At 39.7% G+C, this 24,001-nt stretch overlaps 1 protein-coding gene and 1 non-coding gene across 3 annotated transcripts; both read left to right on the forward strand.

Moving 5' to 3' along the window:
• Positions 1–1,784: 1,784 nt before the first annotated feature.
• LOC141444156 (probable ATP-dependent RNA helicase DHX35) lies at positions 1,785–11,157 on the forward strand. 2 transcript variants are annotated; one of them, XM_074109603.1, is made up of 6 exons: positions 1,785–1,930; positions 3,731–3,858; positions 5,184–5,330; positions 6,247–6,337; positions 8,184–8,334; positions 11,027–11,157. In XM_074109603.1, exons 1-6 carry the CDS (start codon positions 1,879–1,881, stop codon positions 11,139–11,141), a joined length of 684 nt encoding a protein of 227 aa, XP_073965704.1. In that variant the 5' UTR covers positions 1,785–1,878; the 3' UTR covers positions 11,142–11,157. The 2 variants fall into 2 exon arrangements, with proteins under 2 accessions (XP_073965704.1, XP_073965705.1); XM_074109604.1 differs by lacking the exon at positions 5,184–5,330 and having other exon boundaries at positions 11,027–11,142.
• Positions 2,777–2,939, forward strand: LOC141444394 (U1 spliceosomal RNA). Its single transcript, XR_012453172.1, has one exon. It is a non-coding gene; the product is annotated as a U1 spliceosomal RNA (small nuclear RNA).
• Positions 11,158–24,001: the final 12,844 nt, after the last annotated feature.

Genomic DNA, 24,001 nt, shown 5'->3' on the forward strand with positions numbered 1-24,001 from the left:
TGTTTGTGTGTTTGTATGTATGTTTGTCCGTCTTTCACGTCAAAATGGAGCACGGATCGACGTGATTTTTGGCCGTAGAGATAGTTTATGGCAGCCACAGAGTGACATAGGCTACTTTTATCCCGGAAAAATGCACAGTTGCCGAGGGAACAGCGCGCGATAACCGAATTCCACGCGGGAGAAGCCGCGGAAAAAGCTAATAAATAATAAATAACTTATCGAAAATTTCACAATAACGGAAATAGTTGCAAGCAGGCCGATGGGAGTTAAGTCGAATGACATATATGAAAATATGCCAATAAAACTAAATGGCGGATGGCTGCCTTCGCGATGTTCAACATTTTTTTGATATCTTTCGAATAAAAGATTTCTTTTATTATTATTTTTTCTTTATTTCTTTTTCATTCTTAGGATTAGGTTTTTATAATAGTTATAAAAAGTAAAATACAGAAAAGTACGTACAAAATAAAAATATTATAAAAACCTAACCTAGTTTGCCGCCGGTAACGGGGGAGGGCCCAAGCTACCGGTGGTCAGGGCCGCAGAGTGAGGAACCTTCCGGACGATGCGTGCCGTATTCCAGAAGTACGCCTTCTGTATCTGCCCTTGATCCAGCCATCTAGCGAGAGGTCTCTTGAGATGTTGGTCGAGACTCTTCGCTATTAGACCGTTTGCCGAAACGACTATCGGGACAATGATCGTCGAGTCAACATCCCACATAGCAGTCACCTCGTGAGCCAGTCAAGGTACTTGCTGAGTTTGTCCTTCTCGGCCTTCACACGACGTGGTTCTCGTCATGTGGGATGGTGACGTCGACGAGCACTGCCTGCGGTTTGATCGATCTGTCAGCACGATATCAGGCTTATTGGCTACAATAGTCCTTCCGTGATGACAGATCGATCCCAATAGAGCGTGGCACGACCATTTTCAAGTACTGGCGCAGGGACATACCTATAATACGGCACCTTAGAGTCTACAAGGCCGTATCGAAGAGCAAGTTGCTGGTGGATAATCCTGGCTACTAAGTTATGTCTGTGCATCTGCATCAGCAAGATGATTATTATTATTATTATTATTAATCGTTTATTTCATAATGACACATTTTAATTATTACAAAGTAAATTACACTGCCAAACTTCGTAGCAGTTTGTTGGCAGTTAGAATACTCTTGAATTCTCGATACACTTCACTAGATCTCACATCTAATTAGTTATATTCATGCGGTATTATTTCTCTTGTTCTGAGAGGAGGCCTGTGCCCAGCAGTGGGACGTATATAGGCTGGGATGATGATGATGATGATGATTATTTACTAGGTATATAATTAATACTAAGCATGCAATTTGAAATTTTATACCCGTAGGGAATATTTCGTATTGAGTTTTTTTCTAACATCGATAATATATTTTTTAAATATCGATGTCAAGGACTGTCAAAGTGGTTCGCCTAATTCCGGACTCAGGTCCGTGGCGTAGCGTGAGTGTCGGATATCAAAAAATTTTGCCGCCTTCTTATTTGGTCTTCTCATCGGTCCGGCCATTAGATTGGAAAATTCACACACACCATTGAATTGCTTCGCAGGTTTGTGCAGGTTTCCTCGCGATTAATCTAAATCTAAATTTCAAAGTGTGAAATCGCACATGAATTTCGAAAAAACTCAGTGCGAGCCGAGGTTTGAACTCACGATCCTCTGCTTGAGAGGCCATAGGTCAAACCACTAGGCCACCACGGCCTGATGAATCTTTTACTGTTTTTTTTTTACAGGTTCACATTCCCAACACCGCCGCCAGCAAAATGCCTTTTAGCTGGTCTCGAAACACTATATGCCTTGAAAGCAATAGATAGAGATGGCAACTTGACAAGCGACGTCGGGGAGAATATGGCCGAGCTTCCTCTGAGGCCCATGTGTGCTAAGATGCTATGTAATAGTGGTAAGTCCATGATAAAGTAGCTGGGCCAATCAACTACTTAGTGCAGCTTGTTTCCATGGTAACGGCTCCTGAAGGCCTACTTCGAAATTCGAAGTTCGCATCGTACCGTCCCCTCTCACTCTCGTATTAAATAGTATAAGTGTCAGAGGAACCGACGACGAGGCACGATTTTCGTATTTCGTAGTAGCACCGGTAGGAAGCGTGAAGTACACGAGACAAAATAAGATGGCAAAACATTATTCACTACATTTATATTTTTTTATGAATACATCGCGCTGTTATTTTATTATGGCGGCGCCGGCGCCCTATACTAACTTTAGTTCCAAAATCGACCACTAGATGTCACTATTATCCTCCCAATCTTACACCGTGCTTTTTTGAGCATGAAACTACCGTGAGACTCACTCATTTTAAATGATAACATAACGGATAACTCACGTCTGAAATCGAATTTAGCTCGACATGTTTCGGGCTAATTCGTACGTAACCCTTCATCTGGGAGCGAAGCGACTCGGCGGCTCCGAGCCGAAATATGTCGAGCTCAACTCGATTTCAGACGTGAGTTATCCGTTATATTATTATTTAGGTACACCGCGCTGTTATTCTTTTTACCACGGCGACGCCCCATACTAACTTTAGTTCCAAAACCAACTACTAGATGTCACTAGCACCCGCCCTGCCCATCGTACATTATCGCATTGACATTTTATTATGGCGGCGCCGCTTACCAACTTTAGTTCCAAAACCAACCACTAGATGTCACTATCACGCGCCCTCCCCATCCTACATCGCGCTGTTAAGATTTTTCCTGATTCAATGACGTTCTCAGTACGATTTGACGAAATCATACTTACCTGGCATAGGAGACACCGTGATCAAGTAGGCGGTTCTCCCAGGGCGAGACTCTTCCATTGCACTGCGGTTGGGTTGACCCTTGCGATTATCCCTAATGCGGATAACTCGGATGCGTAATTTTTGGTAGTGGGGACTGCGTACGCGCCGTCCCCTTCATTATAACTTCAAATTTGATAGGCTGTCTGTACTGTAGAACAGTGAAATGTATCAAGCAAGTTTTATTGTATTTGTAAGCAACTAATTTGATAGAGCTACGAACGAGCTAAAATAAGCGTTTTAATCTACTGACTAAATTATAAATGCGAAAGTTTGTAAGTCTGTTTATTCGTTTGCTACCTTTTCACGTCTAAACTGCTGAACCGATTTAGATGAAATTCGGTACACAGTTTGAATCCCGGGGAAGGACAGCAGTTTTTTTCCCGGAAAATTAAATTGTTCCCGCCGCATAGCGATAAACGAATTCTACGCGGGCAAAAGCTAATTTAATTTAAGTAGCCTATTGTTGCGCTGATCTGTTCTGGCGTAGACTTGAGTAAGATAACGAGTCGCTTAAAAACATGTTAAGCAATATTCAAGCATTTTTTTTTGTATTTATTGTTCAAGAAACCGAAATGTGGATATAGGTAGTCATTCACGACGACGCGTGCCGTGGTTCTTATTACAATGTCATTAATGTCTAATTTTGACAAAATCACGCGTCTTCATGGATGGCACTAGGTATAATTAATGTCTTAAAAATACGAAGTTGGGATGCTTTAAATTGTCATATTTATATTCATTATATTATACATGTATTTTGTCACAACGACATAAAAAGTCTGTATTAAATTATATTTCTCTATTGCGGTCAATGAAAATTAACAAACAGAGAAGCTTTCGCAATAGGTTCTATTTGGCACCATGCGGTCCATGCGGAATCCTAAAAGATTACATTATGTGTTTCAGGTGAATACGGTTGCGTAGATGAGGCCCTGGCAATAGCTAGCATGCTGCAAGTCGACGGTATATTCACTAAAAACGCTACAGGAAAGGACAATATCGCTGCTCGGGTATCAAGAAGGAATAATTTTGAGGTAATTTAAAATATCATCATCATCCTATATATAATTCCCACGCGGGCCCGGTGCAGATTGAGAACTTAAAGAAAGAAATACATTTATTCACAACATAACACTCTCAAGAGGCAAAGAGCAAGAGGCTGCGCACGATCGGGACAGATGGCATGCTCTCGTTTCGGAGGCCAAGACCCTCTTTGGGTCCCTGAGCCAAATTAGTTAGTTTTAGTTTACAACATAACGCTCGACAACACTACACAAGACATATTAAGAGAGAATATGTCAAAATAAAAAATCATTAAACAATCATCATCATCCCAGCCTATATACGTCCCACTGCAGGGCACAGGCCTCCCCTCAGAATGCAGAGGGTTTGGGCCATAGTTCCCACGCGGGCCACAGTGCGGATTGGGAACTTCACACACGACCATTGAATTGCTTCGCAGGTTTGTGCAGGTTTCTCACGATGTTTTCCTTCACCGCAAAGCTCGTGGTAAATTTCAAATGTAACTTCCGCACATTGAATTCGAAAAACTCAGAGGTCGCGAGCCGGGGTTTGAACCCAGACCCTCTGCTTAGAGACGATGGGTCAAACCACTTAGGCACCACGCTTGCCTAGGCACCACAACAAATAAAACAATAAAACAATACAAAGTTAGAACAATAAAATACATAATTTTAAATTCGGAATTAAATTAAATGTCAAATCTATAAAATCATTTACTGAATAAAAAACTAAAGATAAATCCTGACTAAATAAAACAAATATGTCAAATTAAATAAATAACAAATTAATCAAACCACAAATAATCAAAAGAATAATAAAATGCATTTTCCAACAAAAGGTCTTTAAGATGACGGCTACACGTTTCATCGCTCTTTTCGCTTTTTAGGTCTGAGGGTAGGTGCTCATAGTATTTGGGGCCGATAACGCACGGGTTTTTTTCCCGCTAATGCCATCCTGTGAAGTACCGCCCGTAAGCGGCCCGTGCTGCGTGTAATTTTACCGGCTACGCTCATTCGACTGAAGCTAGAAATGTTTGATGAAATTTTAAATTGAGATGTTTTAAGTACCCTAAAACGGGGCAACTTTACACCGATTTTTGCTCCAAATTTGGTAACCTTTGTTTTATTTTAAAAATTATTATGCTGTGGTATCTTCATATATGTATTTATGTAAAGTAGATCAATTTATTGGGAAGTGTATCGGGTACCGGGACTTCGACCTGCAAGACGTTGAAACAAAATACATAACTGGAGCATTACCCGGTGGGGGGCAAAGTGGCCTCGTTTTACGGTACATGGTGATCTTTTTTTCAAATGAAATATTATTTTTATTACAGGTAGCAGAAGGCGACATAATAATGTATTTGAACGTATTTGATTCGTACATGAAAGTGAAAAACTCTAGTTCGGACCAAAAACGGTCAAAGAACGCGTGCAGAGACTGGTGTCAAAAGATGTATGTGAACCACAGAGTTATGGAGAAGGTATCTAAGATTTATACAAAAAAACCTGACTCAATTTTTGCTTGTGATATTTAGTTCTTCAATGCAGTACTAGATGGCGCTAGGTGTAGCTGCAAGTTCAAACTGCTTTTTAGTTGCTTTGTATTTTATGTGGGTCTTCTTGTGACCGACTTTGGTGTAATAATAACATGCGGAGGGTAAAGTATTGTGCGTGTGTCATCCGGATCGCTCCCGCAGTCTTAGTCTGCGTTTCCACCAGATATAGATAGTGCAGCGAGAGTTGAAGTGACCGATCCGCATTAGCGGTCCCTTCAAATAGCGAACCTACTGTGTTAAAAATAAAGTTGTGTTAAATACTTGTGATGTATAGATATCATTTAATAATATTGTAAATCTGTTTAAAAAAATATACCTCGTTGATTTTCTTGCCGGATTCTTCTCAACAGAGGTTTTTCCGAACCGGTGGTAGATTTTTTTTGACATTTTTAAGTGCTTGTTATAGCCTAAATTGAATAAAGATATTTTGACTGACTTTGACACACAGCTACAAAAAGAACTGATTGCACAAAACGAGAATGAATGAAATGAATGAGTAAATGTCAAAATCCTGCTGTCATTACACGACATTGTTGTAGCTGTGTGTGTAATCATTCACTTCAACACTCGTGGCGCTACCTACATGCGTGAGAAATGTGTTTTTCATGAACCAATAGAGACGCTTTATTTACCTAAAATAAAAAACCGTTAAAATACTGAAGTCTGAATTAGTTCTGCCATTCGACACTAGATGGCGTAAGTTAGCATCAAAACCAAAAAACTACCACTGGTTCGGAAAAACTGTTGAGAGAAATCCGCTAAAAAAGGTTTTTTTTTTCAAAACAAGTCTGTAATGTTATTTAATTACGGCAAATACATTATCTTCTCGTTCAATTTTTAGGCGTGTGACATAAGGGAGAGCCTTGAGAAACTAGTGAAGCGAAAGTTTGGGATCGAGAATAAAACGTTCGAAGGATTTGATTTGGGAACAGGTAAAAAATATATATTTCAAAATCTCCATATACCTATGTTTTCTGTACAGCTTACTATGTGTTGGTGTTCGATAAAGAGTTATTGTATTGTATAGGCAGCAAAAGGGGGTATCTAAAGAAGACACAGTTGCAGGTGGTAGGACCTTGTGCAAGGTCCGCCCGGATTGCTACCACCATCTTGCTCGCTAATCCTGCCGTGAAGCAGCAGTGCTTGCACTGTTGTGTTTCGGCGTGGAGAGTAAGACAGCCGGTGAAATTACTGGCACTTGATGTATCCCATCTTAGGCCTTGGCAACGCATCTGCAATCCCCCTGGTGTTGCAGGTGTCTATGGTGGTGATATCTTACCATCCGGAGACCCACTTGCTCGTTTGCCATCCAGTCGAATAAAAAAAAGACAGTTTTGAGTTATTTATACCATCTGATGCAGAAGTTACACAGTGGTATAAGTAGCTTGAAAGTAATGAAAAACAGTTCAATGGTGAGTGTAGTTCGTAATCTGCACTGGTACCAGGTGGGGACTACAACTACAGTTCAAACCTTGTCATACTGAGAGTAGCCTGCCACTTTAATTTGCTATGTATGTATTGTATGGGTCAAATCTTGTAACTGATTTTTGACCCACTTCCAGTGGTCAGATTGACTTAAAATTTGGCGCACTTATGTAAATCTGGTGACAATATAATAATAATCTAGCAGAGACATCTTGTATAAAGCCGTGGTGGCCTAGTGGTTTGACCTATCGCCTCTCAAACAGAGGGTCGTGGGTTCGAACCCCAGCTCGCACCTCAGTTTTTCCAAATTCATGTGCGGAATTACATTTGAAATTTACCACGAGCTTTGCGGTGAAGGAAAACATCGTGAGGAAACCTGCACATACCTGCGAAGCAATTCAATGGTGCGTGTGAAGTTCACAATCCGCACTGGGCCTGCGTGGGAACTATAGCCCAAGCCCTCTTGTTCTGAGAGGAGGCCTGTGCCCAGCAGTGGGACGTATATAGGCTGGGATGATGATGATGATGACATCTTGTATTGGTATTGGTAGTCCGGCCAGGATCGTCTCCGAAGGACGGAACTCCTCAATGGTTAATGGTATCGACTTGAAATTCTGTACGAAAATGTAGTTCAGTATAATCAGCATAAATCCATACTAATATTATAAATGCGAAAGTGTGTGTGTTCGTGTGTATGTTTGTCCGTCTTTCACGTTGAAACGGAGAGGCGGATCGACGTGATTTTTGGCATAGAGATAGTTTATGGACCCGAGAGTGACATAGGCTACTTTTTATCCCGAAATAATGCAGTTCCCGAGGGAACAGCGCGCGATAACCGAATCCCACGCGGGCGAAGCCGCGGGCAAAAGCTAGTAGCTTGTATGTATGTAAGCTTGTGTGTTTTTGTTTTATATTTTTGTCTTGGCGGATAGTTCAGTGGTTAGAAAACCTGACTTCGAAGTTTGAGGTCCCGGTTCGACCTCGGCCGGCAGATATTTGTATGAATAATACGAATGTTTGTTGTCGAGTCTCGGGTGCTTAATATGTATTTACGTGGTTCTCTATCGTTTGCCTGAATTTCATATGCCCGAATGTACCGTTTTCTAGAATTTTCATTTGCCATAAAGTAATTTATTTCTGAAATAGTAATTTCTTCAGAGTTGATATTAAACTAACCTAACCTACTGCATTATATATGATGACATTAAAAAAAATCCTGAAAACAGCACGGTTCTATATATTTTATGGCAAACGTTGGTATGGCAAGTGAAATTCGGGCAAATGAAATTCGGGAAAGTAAAGTTAATCGGTATTTACGTATGTTTTGCTCTTATTTATCAATTCCCTTTCCAGAGAAATGCAAACGTGTAATGAAATGCGTGCTATCAGGATTCTTCCCGCAAGCTGCTCATTTGAGCACAGATTCAACGTACAGAGGCATCAGAGGCGCCGTGCTGCACATCAGCCCGGACAGCTGTTTGTATAGAGTGCAGCAGCCGAAATGGTGAGTAGTTGCGACACCGACCAAATCTGTCGAGATAAGTTGGATACGCGACAGGCATTAGATGCGGTACAAAATTGTTTATTCTATGTAATCTAATCAATTGTAACTTAATATGTAATTACAGATGTAGTATTTTTTTTCAGTATTCAAAAATTCAAAATTCAAATGATTTATTCAGTAAATAGGCCGCATTGGCACTTTTACAGTCATTTTTTAAACTACCAGGCTTCGCAAGCCATCATTGCCAAGAAGAATCGCCGCAAGAAACTTGGCAGAAAGTCATTTTTCATAAAAATATAATTACAAATAAAATACTTAAAAACTTATATTATACAATTAAAGAAAAAAAAATACAAAAAATAATAATAAAGTAAATACAGGATGTATGGGGCTTAGTTACAATTACTAAATACTAAATACTATTAGCTTATTAGCTTTAGTAAACTACAGTGAGATAGTTAAAAAAATCAAGATAAAACGGACTTTTCTTGACAAATGCGACGGCAAAACATTATTTACTACACATTACCTCTTAACATTTTGAAACTCATCATAAATAAATAAAATAAATAAATAAAAAGACATTTATTGCCACATAAAAAAAATACAATGAACATAACAAAAGACAAAAATAAAAACAACAGACACGTTACAAATATGTGGCAATAGGCTCAAGGCTCAGCATTCACATGCTGCCGGTCGACAACCGGCGGCGCTGATTTTCAGCCTGCGCCCGTCTCGCGGCACGTTTTTCACAATCAGTAATGCGGGATCATCATCATCCCAGCCTATATACGTCCCACTGCTGGGCACAGGCCTCCTCTCAGAACAAGAGGGCTTGGGCCGTAGTTCCCACGCGGGCCCAGTCCGGATTGGGAACTTCACACGCACCATTGAATTGCTTCGCAGGTTTGTGCAGGTTTCCTCACGATGTTTTCCTTCACCGCAAAGCTCGTGGTAAATTTCAAATGTAATTCCGCACATGAATTTCGAAAAACTCAGAGGTGCGAGCCGGGGTTTGAACCCACGACCCTCTGCTTGAGAGGCGATAGGTCAAACCACTAGGGCTTATATTTGAAGACTTAATAGTATCAAATATGGACGTGAATCTCTAATAAATCATTTTATTTTCAATCATTCAAATCAGCCCACATCCACCTATACCTTATGATTAAAAATACCGGTATTGTGGTGTTACTAATTTAAATTTTCAAAGATGTCACGATATCTAGGTTTTGGGTCCAATTCATTATCGCCAACTGACTGCACTATTAATTGGTTTGGTGTGTAACTGAACTTGTTCGTAAAGGTCATTTTACCCTCGACTTAACTATCAAACCTCGCCTGCGGCTCGGGTGAAATGGCGCGATTTGTGCACTTGGTATACACTCAATGCTTGAAAGTTTCTTGTGCCATTGTAGTATTATTAGATGAAAAAAATAAAGCAATATTTTTTTATTTAAGTACAGTCAACCAATTTCATTCCTGGGCCACCAAGGAACCTTGTCATAGTAGTAGTTTTGTTTTTCCATACTATAACATTATTTATCGAATGACGTTGAATATATTGGGACAAAGATAAATAATAGCATATCGAACAAAAAATAAGATAAAGTAAAATAAAAGCCGTGAGTGGCCGAGTGGGTTTGACCTATGGCCTCTCAAGCAGAGGATCGTGGGTTCAAACCCCGGCTCGCACCTCATGAGTTTTTCGGAATTCATGTGCGAAATTACATTTGAAATTTACCACGACAAGGAAAATCGTGAGGAAACCTGCACAAACCTGCGAAGCAATTCAATGGTGTGTGTAAAGTTCCCAATCCGCACTGGGCCCGCGTGGAACTACGGCCCAAGCCCTCGGCATTCTGAGGGATTGTGCCCAGCAGCGGGACGTATACAGGCTGGGATTATTATTAAGTATTATTAAAATAAAATAAAATGAGAATACAAAAGATATAATATTTACGAATACTTATTTGTTTGTGCCCGAAATGGTCCCGCCTCAGCATAAAATGCGGACTCTTTGGATGGAGCCAGCGCTGGGCTTCCGGCGAGACCATTTTAGGCAAGCATTTAAGCATTTTAGCAATTTGATTACGTCACGGTTCTGTGGTGGCCTAGGAATCAAATTGGTTGATTATACCTAGTCGTAGAAAAAGTATTGTATGCAACGTTGTAACGTTGTGTAACTGTTGCATAATAGTAGATTGTACAACAAGAGCATAAAACGAGCCATTTTACCCGAGCCGGTACGGCGAGGGTGGATAGACACGTCGAGGGGAAAATGGGTTTAATGCTCGAGTTTTACACTCTGCTTTTCACTTAGATTGCGAGGAAATGAAATAGCAACGGTGGAAACAATAATTCACTTTCTATGTAACTTTTTTTTATGCATTATTATAATAATTCTATTCTTTTCAATTTTACTGATTTATTATGATTGGTTTGATTCATTTTTAGTTTTATAGAAATTAAAAATGAATTATTTAAAAAATATATGTACAAACTTTTTTGTTTGTGGCTGTTGACACCTGATTACCTTGGTCTTAAGTTGGTCTTAGACGAAGATTTTTTTTATGCACTAGAACATTAAAAGTCACTTTATGTCGCCTACATACAGCATAAACACGAACTTTACTAGCATGGGAAGTAAAAAGTACTATGATTTTAACAAAAGCTTATTTATTTACAGGGTGGTGTTTGCCAGTGTACAAAGTACGGGAGACAAGACGTACATGCGTGATATGATGACGATTGACAAGGAATGGCTTTTAGAAATAGCACCACACTATTATAAGCAGAGTTAAATTAAAGTATACATACAACGTGTTCTTTTTTATTTCCGTTAACCCATTTTTAGCTTTAAATCTTTTTTTGTTAGCGTAGCGTAGGACGACCAACGAGATGGACGAATAAGTTTAAAGTCACGAGTTCTCCGTGGATGCAGGCCGCTTCCAACCGAAGCGACTGGACGTCTATGGGGGAGGCCTATGTCCAACAGTGGACGTCCTACGGCTGAGATGATGATGATAAACCCTTTTCTAGTGGAAGGCGGGTGTTATAGGGTCACTTTGTTCATTTTTTTATATAAGACGGGGAAACGAGCATGCGGGTCACATGTTGGAAAGTAATCACTGCAGCCCATGGATACCCGCAACACGAGGGGTACCACAGATGCGTTGCCGGCCCTTTGAGTGATCGATATTGTCCTGCTATATCGAAAACATTCTTCGAGCTATGTCTGTGTGGCGTACTGATCGGGCAAGGCAATTATCTTATTGTTATTCTGGCAGTCAGCGAGGGACAAAAGTAGTAGGCACAGTTTAATAGAAAAATGTTGTCACAATATACTGACATGGTTATTAGATGACCAATTATAGAAGGGGCTTAAAACTCCCACAAAAATTTTTTTTTTATTCGATTGGATGGCAAACGACCACACCGACACGTGGTGGCCTAGTGGTTTGACCTATGACCTCAAGCAGAGGTTCGTGGGTTCTAACCCCGGCTCGCACCTCTGAGTTTTTCCAAATACATGTGCGAAATTACATTTGCATTCACCGCGAGCTTCAGGAAAACATCGTAAGGAAACCTGTACAAACCTGCTAAGCAATTCAGTAGTGTTTGTGAAGAACTTAGTACGCACTGCGCTCGCGTGGGAGATACGGCCCAAGCCCTCCCATTCTTTGAGGAGGCCTGTGCCCAGCAATGGGACGTATACATATAGGCTGAGATGATGATGATGATGACTAAAAAATACCTGCCTACTTATGGAAATTCCTGAGTGTTGTTTATTTCTAAACCTAGGAAATCTAGACTCAACGCAACTTTGTTAATTAATTAGACTTAGGTTACACGCAATAGTAAGTTAATTAAAGTTGCTTGTAAACTAATTAGTTAAAATCATCAATTAGTCGAGTCAAGGTTATCTCGAGTCTTGATTTTTAACCCGGACGCGGTTGCTATTTTAATTGACATAGGTTTTATTGCGCAAATAAGTTATTTTTATAGGTAGTACCTCTGAGGAGCGAATCCTAAAGTAGCTCGGACTCGCGTTCGTCGCATAATTTTTGAATGACATAATGTTTGTTTGTCATAATTTTCGGGAAAACGAGCATACGGGTCACCTGATGGGAAGCAATCACCGCCGGGAGGGGTATCACAGGTGCGTTGCCGGCCCTTTGAGACATTGATAGGCTCGTTTTTAAAGATCCCTAAGTTGTACCACCCCGGAAACACTCCCAGCCTGTTCCATATTTTAGTCGTGCTTGGAAATAAGTAATTTTCAGTAGGTTAAATCTCATCAAAACAGATGTGAAATGAGAACCAAGTTCAATATTATGATTATACCTTGATTGTTCACTTAAACGACAAAAGAAGTGATATTGATTATCTAAATGGGTGCCAAGTTCAAAGTTCGTCTTAAAATAATTTTATAACAACTTAAAATATCATTTCTTCTTATAACTTAGGATAATATATTGAAGCCTCATGCTTGCTTACTTAATAACAATATTTTTTATCCATATATTGATATTTAAATTAAATGTTGATATGCTTAGTTACTACCGTTCCGTACCGTACCGTTTGGGTAGACTAGTTCTTGAGTGGAGACCACGGATCGGCAAATGTAGCGTAGGACGTCCTCAGACTCGGTGGAGCGATGATCTTCGCGGGCGGCTGGCAAGAGCTGGATGTGAGCGGCCGAGGATCGTGCTCAGTGGCTTGCCATGGGAAGGCCTATGTCCAGCAGTGACGAACATAGGCTGATGATGATGATGATGATGATGCTGTCTACTATTGAAATAGTAACTGCTTAGCATCTGGCATCTTGGGTGTTGACGTGTTTGTGGTTGGTAGTGCGTGTAGATTAAGGTGTAGATATTAATAACAGCTTGTATTAGTTACCACTGATTTTCTAGTTGTTTTTGTCATTATGACAAACTAGATGTGTAAGTAGTTATTAATGAAAAATTAAACTGTTGAGATATTTTTGACTTAGTGAAAGCTCACGTGAAAATGCTGACTTAGGTGTCCATAAATTTGTGACGATTTAAACGTTTGTCTTTATGAACACTCGGCCCGTGTAGATATAGATAATTCTGCTGCTGATTAAAAAGATTTTTTTACTATTTTCTCGGCGTAGTTGCTACACACAAAATTACAGCTTTCTAGCACTGCTAGTTTCTTAGCAAAGCGCAGACGGACGGACAGACAGACATGGCGAAACTATAAGGGTTTTCGTTTTTGCCATTTTGGCTCCGGAACCCTAAAAATATTGTAAAACCACGAGACAGATGTGTGACAGATGGCCTTGGATGTTGGAACGCGTTCGTTTTCAGGGACTGCTTGTCTGATAAAGCCTGTAAATATTGATAATGGAGCGTCATTAAAATAAAAACACCTGGCAATACACTTCAAGTGTTTTAGGGCCAATCAACTATTTTTACCGACACTTTGGGCGTCTCCAGCGTTACCAAAATTGTCTCTGGCGTTACCAAAAAATCGTACTTTCAACAAGATATTTCACGGTTTAATAGGTTAAAATACGTAGGATGGCACGTATTCATGTAGGTACATCATCTATTAAATTACAGAAAAAACATGTTTTCTTACAAAAATCTGCAAATTGTTTGAAAAATGTCGCGGACAGATTAGTCGGTAAAAAAGTGATTGGCCCTTTAGCGTTAGTTTGTACCCGTCATGGTGTGTCGCGGAAACTTTATCAAAATCATTAAATTATCTACCTTACGCTATCTGTTGTGTTTGATGTTCATGTGTCTGATGATTAGGTATAAAAAACCGGCCAAGAGCGTGTCGGACTCGCCCAGGATAGGATTCCGTAGCCGTTACAAAAATATCAAGTAAGTAATATTTTACTAAGGATTTCGTATGGTGTACGGAATCTTCCAAGTTTAGTATGTTTTATACCTTACCCCCTTATTCATAAACGACAAACAAACCTATTTTAGTTAAAATGCCGCTAAAATTCGTTGTCCTTATCTGTCACTTCGACATTTGTATTTGTTAGAAAGGGACAAAGCATTTGTTAGTTAACATAGGCTTGTTAAGTTTATGAATAAGGGGGTTAGGCTGTTATTTACTTACCTACTCTTAAACTACTTCTCTCTAAATAATTCTCAGCAATCTTAGCCGCTATAATTTCCTTGTACTTAAGTTTGAAATATTTACTACCATTCTCAATTTTTAAAAAAATTTCCACGCAACAGTAGATTTAAGGGGAGGGGGGGGGGAAGCTCAATTTTAATTATTTTTTTCTCTTTAAAGTTGAATATTTCGCAAACAAATCACTGAATCGAAAAATCGTCTTGGCATGCAAATATTATCTTGAAAATGTAAGAAACCGGCCAAGAGCGTGTCGGACACGCCCGAAATAGGGTTCCGTAGCCATTACGAAAAATAAAGTATTTTTTTTCTAAGGATTTTTTTGTACGGAATATTCCAAGTTTAGGTATATTTTATACCTTAATACCTTAGGCTGCTATTTACTCTTAAACTACTAATTCTCAAGAAAACTTGCCCGTATAGTTTTCCTTGTAATTTTGATATAAGGTACTTACTACCATCTTGAATTTTTTCAAATTTTTCCACCCGCCGGTTTAGATTTTAGAGGGGGGACGGGGGACGGTTCATGTGCAAATTTCATTAAAATCGTTGAATGAAATTGCACTTTAAAGTTGAATATTTTGCAAACAAATCACTGAATCATAAATCGTTTAGCAATCCGTAATAGTTTTAAAATACCTATCCAACGACACCCCACACTACAAGATTGGATAAGAAAAAAAACACCCCCACTTTACGTCTATTTTTTTTTTTTTGTTTTTACCTACCATTTTGTGGCATAGTTTACATATACTCGTATATTCGTGCAAAATCACAGCTTTCTAGCATTGATAGTATTACCTGAGCAAAGCCGCGGACGGACGGACAGACAGACATGGCGAAACTATAAGGGTTCCGTTTTTGCCATTTTGGCTACGAAACCCTAAAACACAATTAGATAATTTTGTAATAGGTATAAATTACTAATCTAAATTGAATAATAGATATTGCGTTAGAGGTCAATGTAACCGTGTGATAATGACAATTATTATTTACAATATTCTTTAATAGAATAAAATGCCTTATCTTTAAGCCACTTATATAATTTAAATCTGAATTTACTCCTGGGCAACTCAGCTATGCTTATTAGCTTTACATGTAACTATGTGTCTGTGAACTTGTTCTTTTAACCCACTTATTATTGACGAATTACCTAACACGAAACTTGACGATTCTGCGTAGTTTTGATATGACAATACAATTTCCAAGCCAAGCCACAGATAAGTAATAGTACAAGTACAGAAGCTTCACTGCCGTACAAAAGTGACGTTTAGGCATAAGAATCGTGCCTACTTTATGCTTCTCTGTCTATCGCATAACTCGTGTTCACTCGCACGCGTTGAGTCGCACTGAATCGCCTCAACGTTGGGGAGGCCCGGTATGTACTTGTAGCTCGGCGGCGGAATGGCCACACCCCCTGGCCAAGCCAAGTTTCGTGTTAGGTAATTCGTCAATTAATAAGTGGGTTAAGAACGAGACCGTTGAGCGGGTAGCAGGGCAGCTTGTAAGAGAGAAAGTAAACAATAATAGTCGTATGACAAGATATAATACATATTATATTGTTCAACAAAAAGGCTAGAGTTGCGCCCGCTCGGTCTTTAATGGGAGCGCTCCGATCTCGGTCAATCGGTCAAATGAACTAGTTCGGTCTTTTAGTTCCTTTAGCTCCGAGCGGCTCCGACCGAAACAGGGAAAGGGAACGGGAAGGGAGCGAGTTTAGACTCGAATCGGTCAGGAACTGAACTGGGAGCTAAAGATCGGAATGTTAAAAAAATAAGGAGAATAATAAAAATATTACGTTGTAATCAGATAAAAAAAAATATTTATTTGTTGTCGTAGTGTTTAGTTTCGTTTAACCGGGTTTCTAAGTATGGTTCTTTGGTATCATCAAACAATGTACAATGTAAAATAAATGCGTCTCTCTCGCACTTGGGCAGGATACGCTTTGAAATAATATTATTTGTCTCTTTCACATCGACCGAGCAACGCGCCATGCCGTCGCTCCGCTTTTTACATTCGTTTCCTTTCCTCGTTCACTCGCTCACTCCCAGCTCCCGCTCCGTTTTAGCTCCGGAGCCAAAGGAGCGCGGACCGAGACCGAGACCGATTAAGATCGTTTACGAGGAACTAGTTCTTTTCGGTCCGCGGTGGGAATTCATTCTTTTTTTTAGTTCAGGACCGACTCAAGCCTAAAAAAGGCTCTCCTACAGTACGCGGCATGAGATTCAGAGCGAACGCTTGTACGAGTGGTTCGTTGAGCAGCGCAGGTGAAGTAGCGGCTGGACGTGCTGGTCGGAAGCCTCTTGAGCAGCCTGTGCGCTGGCCAGGTGTGTTCTGAGCCTCTGAGGTGCAGATGGAGGGAGCTTCGCAGCGAGTGACCAAGAAGCCACGGAGAGTTCTACTCCGCAGGGAGTCGCCTGTAATGGCTCAGCTTCAAGAATGGCTCCACGAGGACAGTCTTTGCCAACCGCAGCAGTCCATTCCCAGCTCTGGGCATAGGGAAAGCCTGCTGCCTGTTTGTGTTTCGGCGTGGAGAGTAAGACAGCCGATGAAATTAGTGGCACTTGAGGTATACTATCTAAGGCCTCTAGGTTGGCAACGCATCTGCAATACCCCTGGTATTGCAGATGTTTATGGGCGGTGGTGATCTCTTGCCATCAGGAGACCCACTTGCTCGTTTGCCATCCAGTCGAATAAAAAAAAGAGTTATGTACTCGTAGACGAGTGTATTTCTTTTTATAAAGCTATAAATAAACTCTTATGTTCCAGAAATTAATTATTTTTTAATTAGATCACCGTTTAAAGTATTTCTTTTCAGTAATAAATTTTGCAAACATTTTTTTTTGTTCTTTTGAACTACTTATGTAGGTAAATTTCCCCTCTTTAGGTGATGGAATTGAACAAATCCATACTTAAATATTATAAATGCGAAAGTGTGTGTTTGTATGTTTGTCCGTCATTCACGTCGAAACGGAGCAACAGATCGACGTGATTGGCCAAGATATATTATGATTGGTTTTTTGGAGTCTTTTTGTATTTTTTATTTCAACTCCAAATTTGTTACTTTTACGGGTATCCCGTGAAAACATATCGAAAATACAAACTGAGACATGGATGCACAGAAAAACCAGAAAAAGAGACCAGCGCTGGGAATCGAACCCAGGTCCTCAGCAATCCGTGCTGCGTGCTATAACCCCTACACCACCGCTGGACAGGAATCTAGACACGAATTTTTCCTATGCATACATATCTCAGGTTGCTTATTTCTACTACGCTACTTATGCAGCAGCACTAGCGACATCTATGTTCCGCTCTCATCGAGAGACATCACACTCTTTCGGAACCAACCGCTCACCCAGACAAGAGATGTCGCTACTAAGCAATCAAATTATGATTGTTTTTTTTTGGAGTCTTTTTGTATTTTTTATTTCAACTCCGAATTTGTTACTTTTACGGGTATCCCGTGAAACCATATTGAAAATACAAACTGAGACATGGATGCACAGAAAAACCAGAAAAAGAGACCAGCGCTGGGAATCGAACCCAGGTCCTCAGCAATCCGTGCTGCGTGCTATAACCCCTACACCACCGCTGGACAGGAATCTAGACACGAATTTTTCTTATGCATACATATCTCAGGTTGCTTATTTCTACTACGCTACTTATGCAGCTTATGTAGGAAGTGTTTTAATTGTGTTATAATGCACATAATATTAGTACTTGATTTTTTTCGTAATGGCTACGGAACCCTATCTTGGGCGTGTCCGACACGCTCTTGGCCGGTTTTTTACATCCAAGTTAACAGACTCGATTTCCAACGGAAGATCGCCAAGCACACCCTGAGAATAGATTTCACTATAAATCACCATATACCATAGGTATCCCTACAATACATAGGTATTTAAAGAGTTCCCTCGATTTCCTTAAGATCCTGATTTGGTGATTATGGGACCTAATTGGAGGTATTTCCATTACAAGGAAAAAAATATTCCAAATCGGTCCATAGGTAAATGACGGAGTTTTGAGGTAAAAAACAAAGAAAATTACGATAATGAAATACAACCGAATTGATAACCTCCTCCTTTTTTGAAGTCGCTTAAAAAGTAAACAAAGTTTGATTACGGAAATTTTATTTTTACGACTTTTAATGAGCCATTTTATCGAATATTCCAATATCATTGTACAGTCGACTGCAAATATATCTATACGGCAAAGTTACAAAACTATGTATACCTACACGACCTCGATGATAAATCAATAGGTAAAGTGGGCCGCGTTTCCACCAGAGAATGTGCTTATTATGAGCTAATAGAAACATTTCATTTACCTATCCTTGCTCCGCTGACGTGTTTCCACTAAAGCCTGCGCTAAGCGAGGATGGTGAACGAAGCGTTTCTATTGGCTCATGACACAGAATATATAATAGTAGTACTAACTTACAGAATGGCCACGCTCCGCCCCGCACCGGTTCGAGTTACCCCACCCCTCAAGCGCAGATTGCAGGAAAACCGCAGGAAAGCAGTCGGATGCGCAACGCGATGTATGTCGGCCGCACGGCACTAAGTTCGGGAGCAATTATTTTGCGAAATGGTAACAGTACCCTACCTGCTCCCTTTTTCTAAATAAATAATGATTTCTGAAATTATCGCGATTAATACATGAAATAACTACCTACCGAATAATTCGTTTAAGTTTATAGTCTTAAATCTATTGTAATTGAAAATGATAATGCTATACACAGACAGACACATTTTAAGTAGGTTAAAATAAATGTAGAATATAAAGATTTGGTAGCTAGTTCATCATCATCATCATCCCAGCCTATATACGTCCCACTGCTGGGCACAGGCCTCCTCTCAGAACAAGAGGGCTTGGATCATAGTTCCCACGCGGGCCCAGTGCGGATTGGGAACTTCGCATGCACCATTAAATCGCTTCGCAGGTTTGTGCAGGTTTCCTCACGATGTTTTCCTTCACCGCAAAGCTCGTGGTAAATTTCAAATGTAATTCCGCACATGAATTTCGAAAAACTCAGAGGTGCGAGCCGGGGTTCGAACCCACGACCCTCTGCTTGAGAGGCGATAGGTCAAACCACTAGGCCACCACGGCTTCAGTGCCAGCTGATAGCTAGTTACGAAATGGAAATTGTGTGCTTTCCCATAGCTAGCTAGCAGCTGGGAATGATTTTCCAATCTCGCAGCATAAGACTGACGGACTGGTTGGTCTTAACTGATGAAAATTCAATGTTTTCTATTCGTAACTCAGATGTGAATGACAGTAGAGCAGAATGATGAACTGAACTGAATTGAAATTCTTGGTCAAAATCGGTATCTGAAATTAAGCGGCTAAAATGGATACTTATAAATGTGGTTCATAGTACTAATTTCCAAGCACGTTGCTACCTAAGCGATAACTGCTTTTTAAATACGGTTCTTTTTGTAAACATTGACTGTTGAAATGACCTGAGTTTATAATTAGACTGTTTCTAGACGGATCCTCCATTTGCAATTGGACGTAGTTCTGCAAACAGGAACCAACCCCCACATCCTCCCAAAATGAAATTTCGGGTTGATAGAAGGTGCATTTTACTAACTTGTTGCATACTTATCTAAACTTTAAGGGGGAGGTGTGGGTTGGTTCCTGTTTGCATAACTACGATTGGTTTTTTGGAATCTTTTTGTATTTATTTTATTTCAATTCCAAGTTTTGTTACTTTTACGGTCATCCCGTAAAACCCATATCGAAAATACACACTGAAATATAGATGCATAGAAAAACCAGAAAAATAAGACCAGCGCTGGGAATCAAACCTAGGTCCTCGGCATTCCGTGCCACGGGTACGGGTACGGTTTTTGTCCAGTGGTGGTGTAGTGGTATAGCACGTGGCACCGAATACCGAAGACCTGGGTTCGATTCCCAGCGCTGGTCTTATTTTTCTGGTTTTTCTATGCATCTATATTTCAGTTTGTATTTTCGATATGCATAACTACGTCCAATTTTGAACATGAAACTATCGTGGGACTCACTCATATTAAATGATATTGTACCGGTCCGGATAACTCACGGACACTCACGGTAGTTTCGAAACTAATAATTTTGACGTATTAAAAAGAATCTTGTAAAAGAATTAAGATAGTCAAACAAAATTAAACTTTAGATTGAGTCTGATTCTGACGCACATCTACTATGCGCGAGTAGGTTTTAGATTACAAAAACATTTTAGGTTGGTCATAAACGACGTTGATCAACTGGTGTTATAGTAAAAAATATTTGCTGAACGCACACTGTAGTGAAGGAAAATCGATTCAAGTACTAAAATATTTTTTGTCTCAATTTAAGTGACAGCTTTCTTTTAAAATATACAGGAAATAATAACTTAAATAACCAGTTCACCTAATATTGGAGAAATGCTAATTGCTTTAAGTAGCTTCGTTAAGGTAAAATCGACAGGTCAAATAATTGAAACGACATGTTTTGTTTATTTTTGCTGCATTGATTCAAGCGACAAGTTTCTTATATTTTTGTGGAAAGACATTTGCTTTAAGCGACTAGCTTCATACAATTCGGTCACAGGCTACTTGCATTAAGCGACATATATTTGTGCATTACGGAGCAAGCTAAAAGGAACGTTCTTTTTTTATCTTTCGCAGTTTTCAGGGATAGTTAATACCCACTATATTACCTGGGCACAAGAAGACTCAATGCAATAATGGTCGAAACATCAGAGTAATTTGAACAATATATCACCGTGTTTAAATATTTTTTTCCGAGTTTTACTGCTTTTTAAATGATGGTGCGCTTAAGGTAAACTGCATTCATAAAGACAAGTAAAGGATAAAGTATCTTTATTAAGTTCAATCTCATAAAATTGTACTGTTAGTCTATTACCCAGTTTCATAAAACAGCCGTAACAGACCCTGTACTAAGAAGTGCAAAATTCGAACTTCGTATCTAGCTGTCCGCTGACGCGTATAATTATTTAATACTAGAGTGAAAGGGCGGTACGATACGAACTTCGATTTTCGAATTTCGAATTTCGAATTTTCGGCCGAGCAGAGCGGTGGCGCGTAGTGTACGTGTTGCGGCAGCCGCCGAGTCGCGTGCTCCTGAGAAAAAAACCTACGAAATAGCCTGAAACATGTCGAGCTAAACTCGGTTTAAGACTCACGTTATCCGTTATAATATCATTTAATATGAGTGAGTCTCACGGTAGTTTCATGTTCAAAGTCATAGTATTTTTATATAGCTTAAGTCAACCGTGTTAAGATTAAAGCTAATTTTTGTGTCGCTTCAGTCAGCAGTGGAGTGAAAAACAGCGTCCAAATCTATTTGCTTGAAGCGACAGAAAATAGCTCTGATTGCCGTGAAACCCGGCTCAAAAGACGCGGAAAAATTTGCTGATTCCGAATACAAATAACTTTAGTTGGCTCTATTTCTGGGCTGAAGTGTAAACTATGTGCTTTTAATTATAATATTTAATTTTGATTGTAAAAGCGTGGAGAAAGTCTTTCCTGTTCCAGCGCCCCACAATTTTACATCAAAATATTGTGAGCAATAGTTTACACTTCAGTCCAGAAATAGAGACAATTTGAAGCGATCAAATAATAGCTCTTTTTGCCGTTTACGTCCAAAAAGTAAAAAGCTTGTTTTTTTAGTGTTTTTTAACTTTAGTTAATATAATGACCCGGATAAACTACGTCTTAAATAAGTTTAGATTGTAAAAGTTTCGAGCGCTGGAACAGTGCGCGTTGTTGTTTAACTTGTTGAGTCGCGTTGCTCCGAAGACGAAAGTCTCCTGTTAGCCCGAAACATTTCGAGCTAAACTCGATTTAAGACTTGAGTTATCCATCATTTATATTTAATATGAGTGACGTCCACGGTAGTTTCATGTTTTTTAGTGTTTTTTAAACTATTAATTTTTCACTCTTCGGTTGTGTGATTCAGCCGGTACTGCTTTGTTTTGAGTGGAAGATCAATAGAAGTAGACAAAACAAAATGGCCCAGTGACACGGAGCGATATCAATGTATTCTTAAAATTTAATTAAGCCAGGTGAAGTAAACAGAATTCAACAATATTTACTTCTAAAATTGTTGTTGTCTTTGAACTGTATCTGTGCAATCGTAATTCACTATGGACGCGTGCAACATTGTTTTCTGATGATGGCTTTATAAATAGGCATAGAGTTGCTCAACGAATGCTCGGGTTTCGAATCAGAAATGAGGATATACGTTGAAGAATTAGGGACATCATAGCCAAGCGAATTAGCTTAAGTGCCAATAGCCGTTGGGGCCGAATGGTTCTCGAGTGGAGACCGCGGATTGGCAAGCGCAGCGTAGGACGTCCACCAACGAGGTGGACGGATGACCTGCATACGCGGACGATCTAGATAGGGTAAACTTTTCTAAGTCGTAAGTACTTGTTCCTAAATCATACCCTATATCAAGTTCTCGTTTCGTTAAAGTGCAGTGGCGATGCAAGTGCTAAAAAACCAGCCAAGAGCGTGTCGGACACACCCAAAATAGGGTTCCGTAGCCATTACGAAAAAAATAAGTAATATTTTTCTGAGGATTTCGTATTTTATACGGAATCTTCCAATTTTAGGTATATTTTATAAAGAAAAAGAGACCAGCGCTGGGAATCGAACCCACCTCCTCAGCATTCCGTGCTGCGTGCCCTACCCCTACACCACCACTGGACAGAAGTACAGACACGGATTCCTCCTATGCACCACATATCTCAGTTTGTTTGTTTCTTATTTAGTAACTTAAGCAGCGACACTAGCGACATCTATGTTGTAGCCCTCATCGAGAAACTTACAACACCCCATTGGAACTACATAACCGCTCACCCGGACAACAGATGTCGCTATTAAGCAATCAAATTAAGATTTGTGTATCTGTTTTCTGTATTGCTTACTATTTCTGGTGCACATTATAGAGACTAATATTAATCATAGGATCTCAAGTCTGCTATAGGTAGGGGTACGATATAAGGAATAATATACTGGTATGTTTTTGGAATCATCATCCCAGCCTATATACGTCCCACTGCTGGGCACAGGCCTCCTCTCAGAACAGTTTTTGGAATCCGTAAGCCTAATTCGTACATTTTCTACTTCAAACAAATATATTTTGCTCAGAGGTTACGTAAGTTAAAGTTAAACTTGTTATTTTTAGCGATTCCTACTGAATAAATAAAGATTCTGGAAACATTACTTGAATGTTCTTTTCTTATTTATATTTCCTTTTAGGGGGTAGGATTAAGGCAAGTTTCCCCTAGCACTGTTCTTTCCCTTACTATCTGTTCTGTGTTTACGGTTGTCATCCAATTTCATACTTGTTGACTTGATGAGTTAACAAAAATAACAAAGTGTTCATAAACAGATTACACTTGAAGACTTATCAGCAGACACAACACTGTCTGGTCATTTACCTCATAATACACACATGTCATTATCATTCGTAGAAAGTTTCTGAAAACATCAATAAAATCTTATTTATCATGACATCTAATACTGATTACAGTTTCACATAACACTTA

Source organism: Choristoneura fumiferana, chromosome 29 (genome assembly GCF_025370935.1).
Source record: "Choristoneura fumiferana chromosome 29, NRCan_CFum_1, whole genome shotgun sequence".
NCBI classification, from domain to species: domain Eukaryota; kingdom Metazoa; phylum Arthropoda; class Insecta; order Lepidoptera; family Tortricidae; genus Choristoneura; species Choristoneura fumiferana.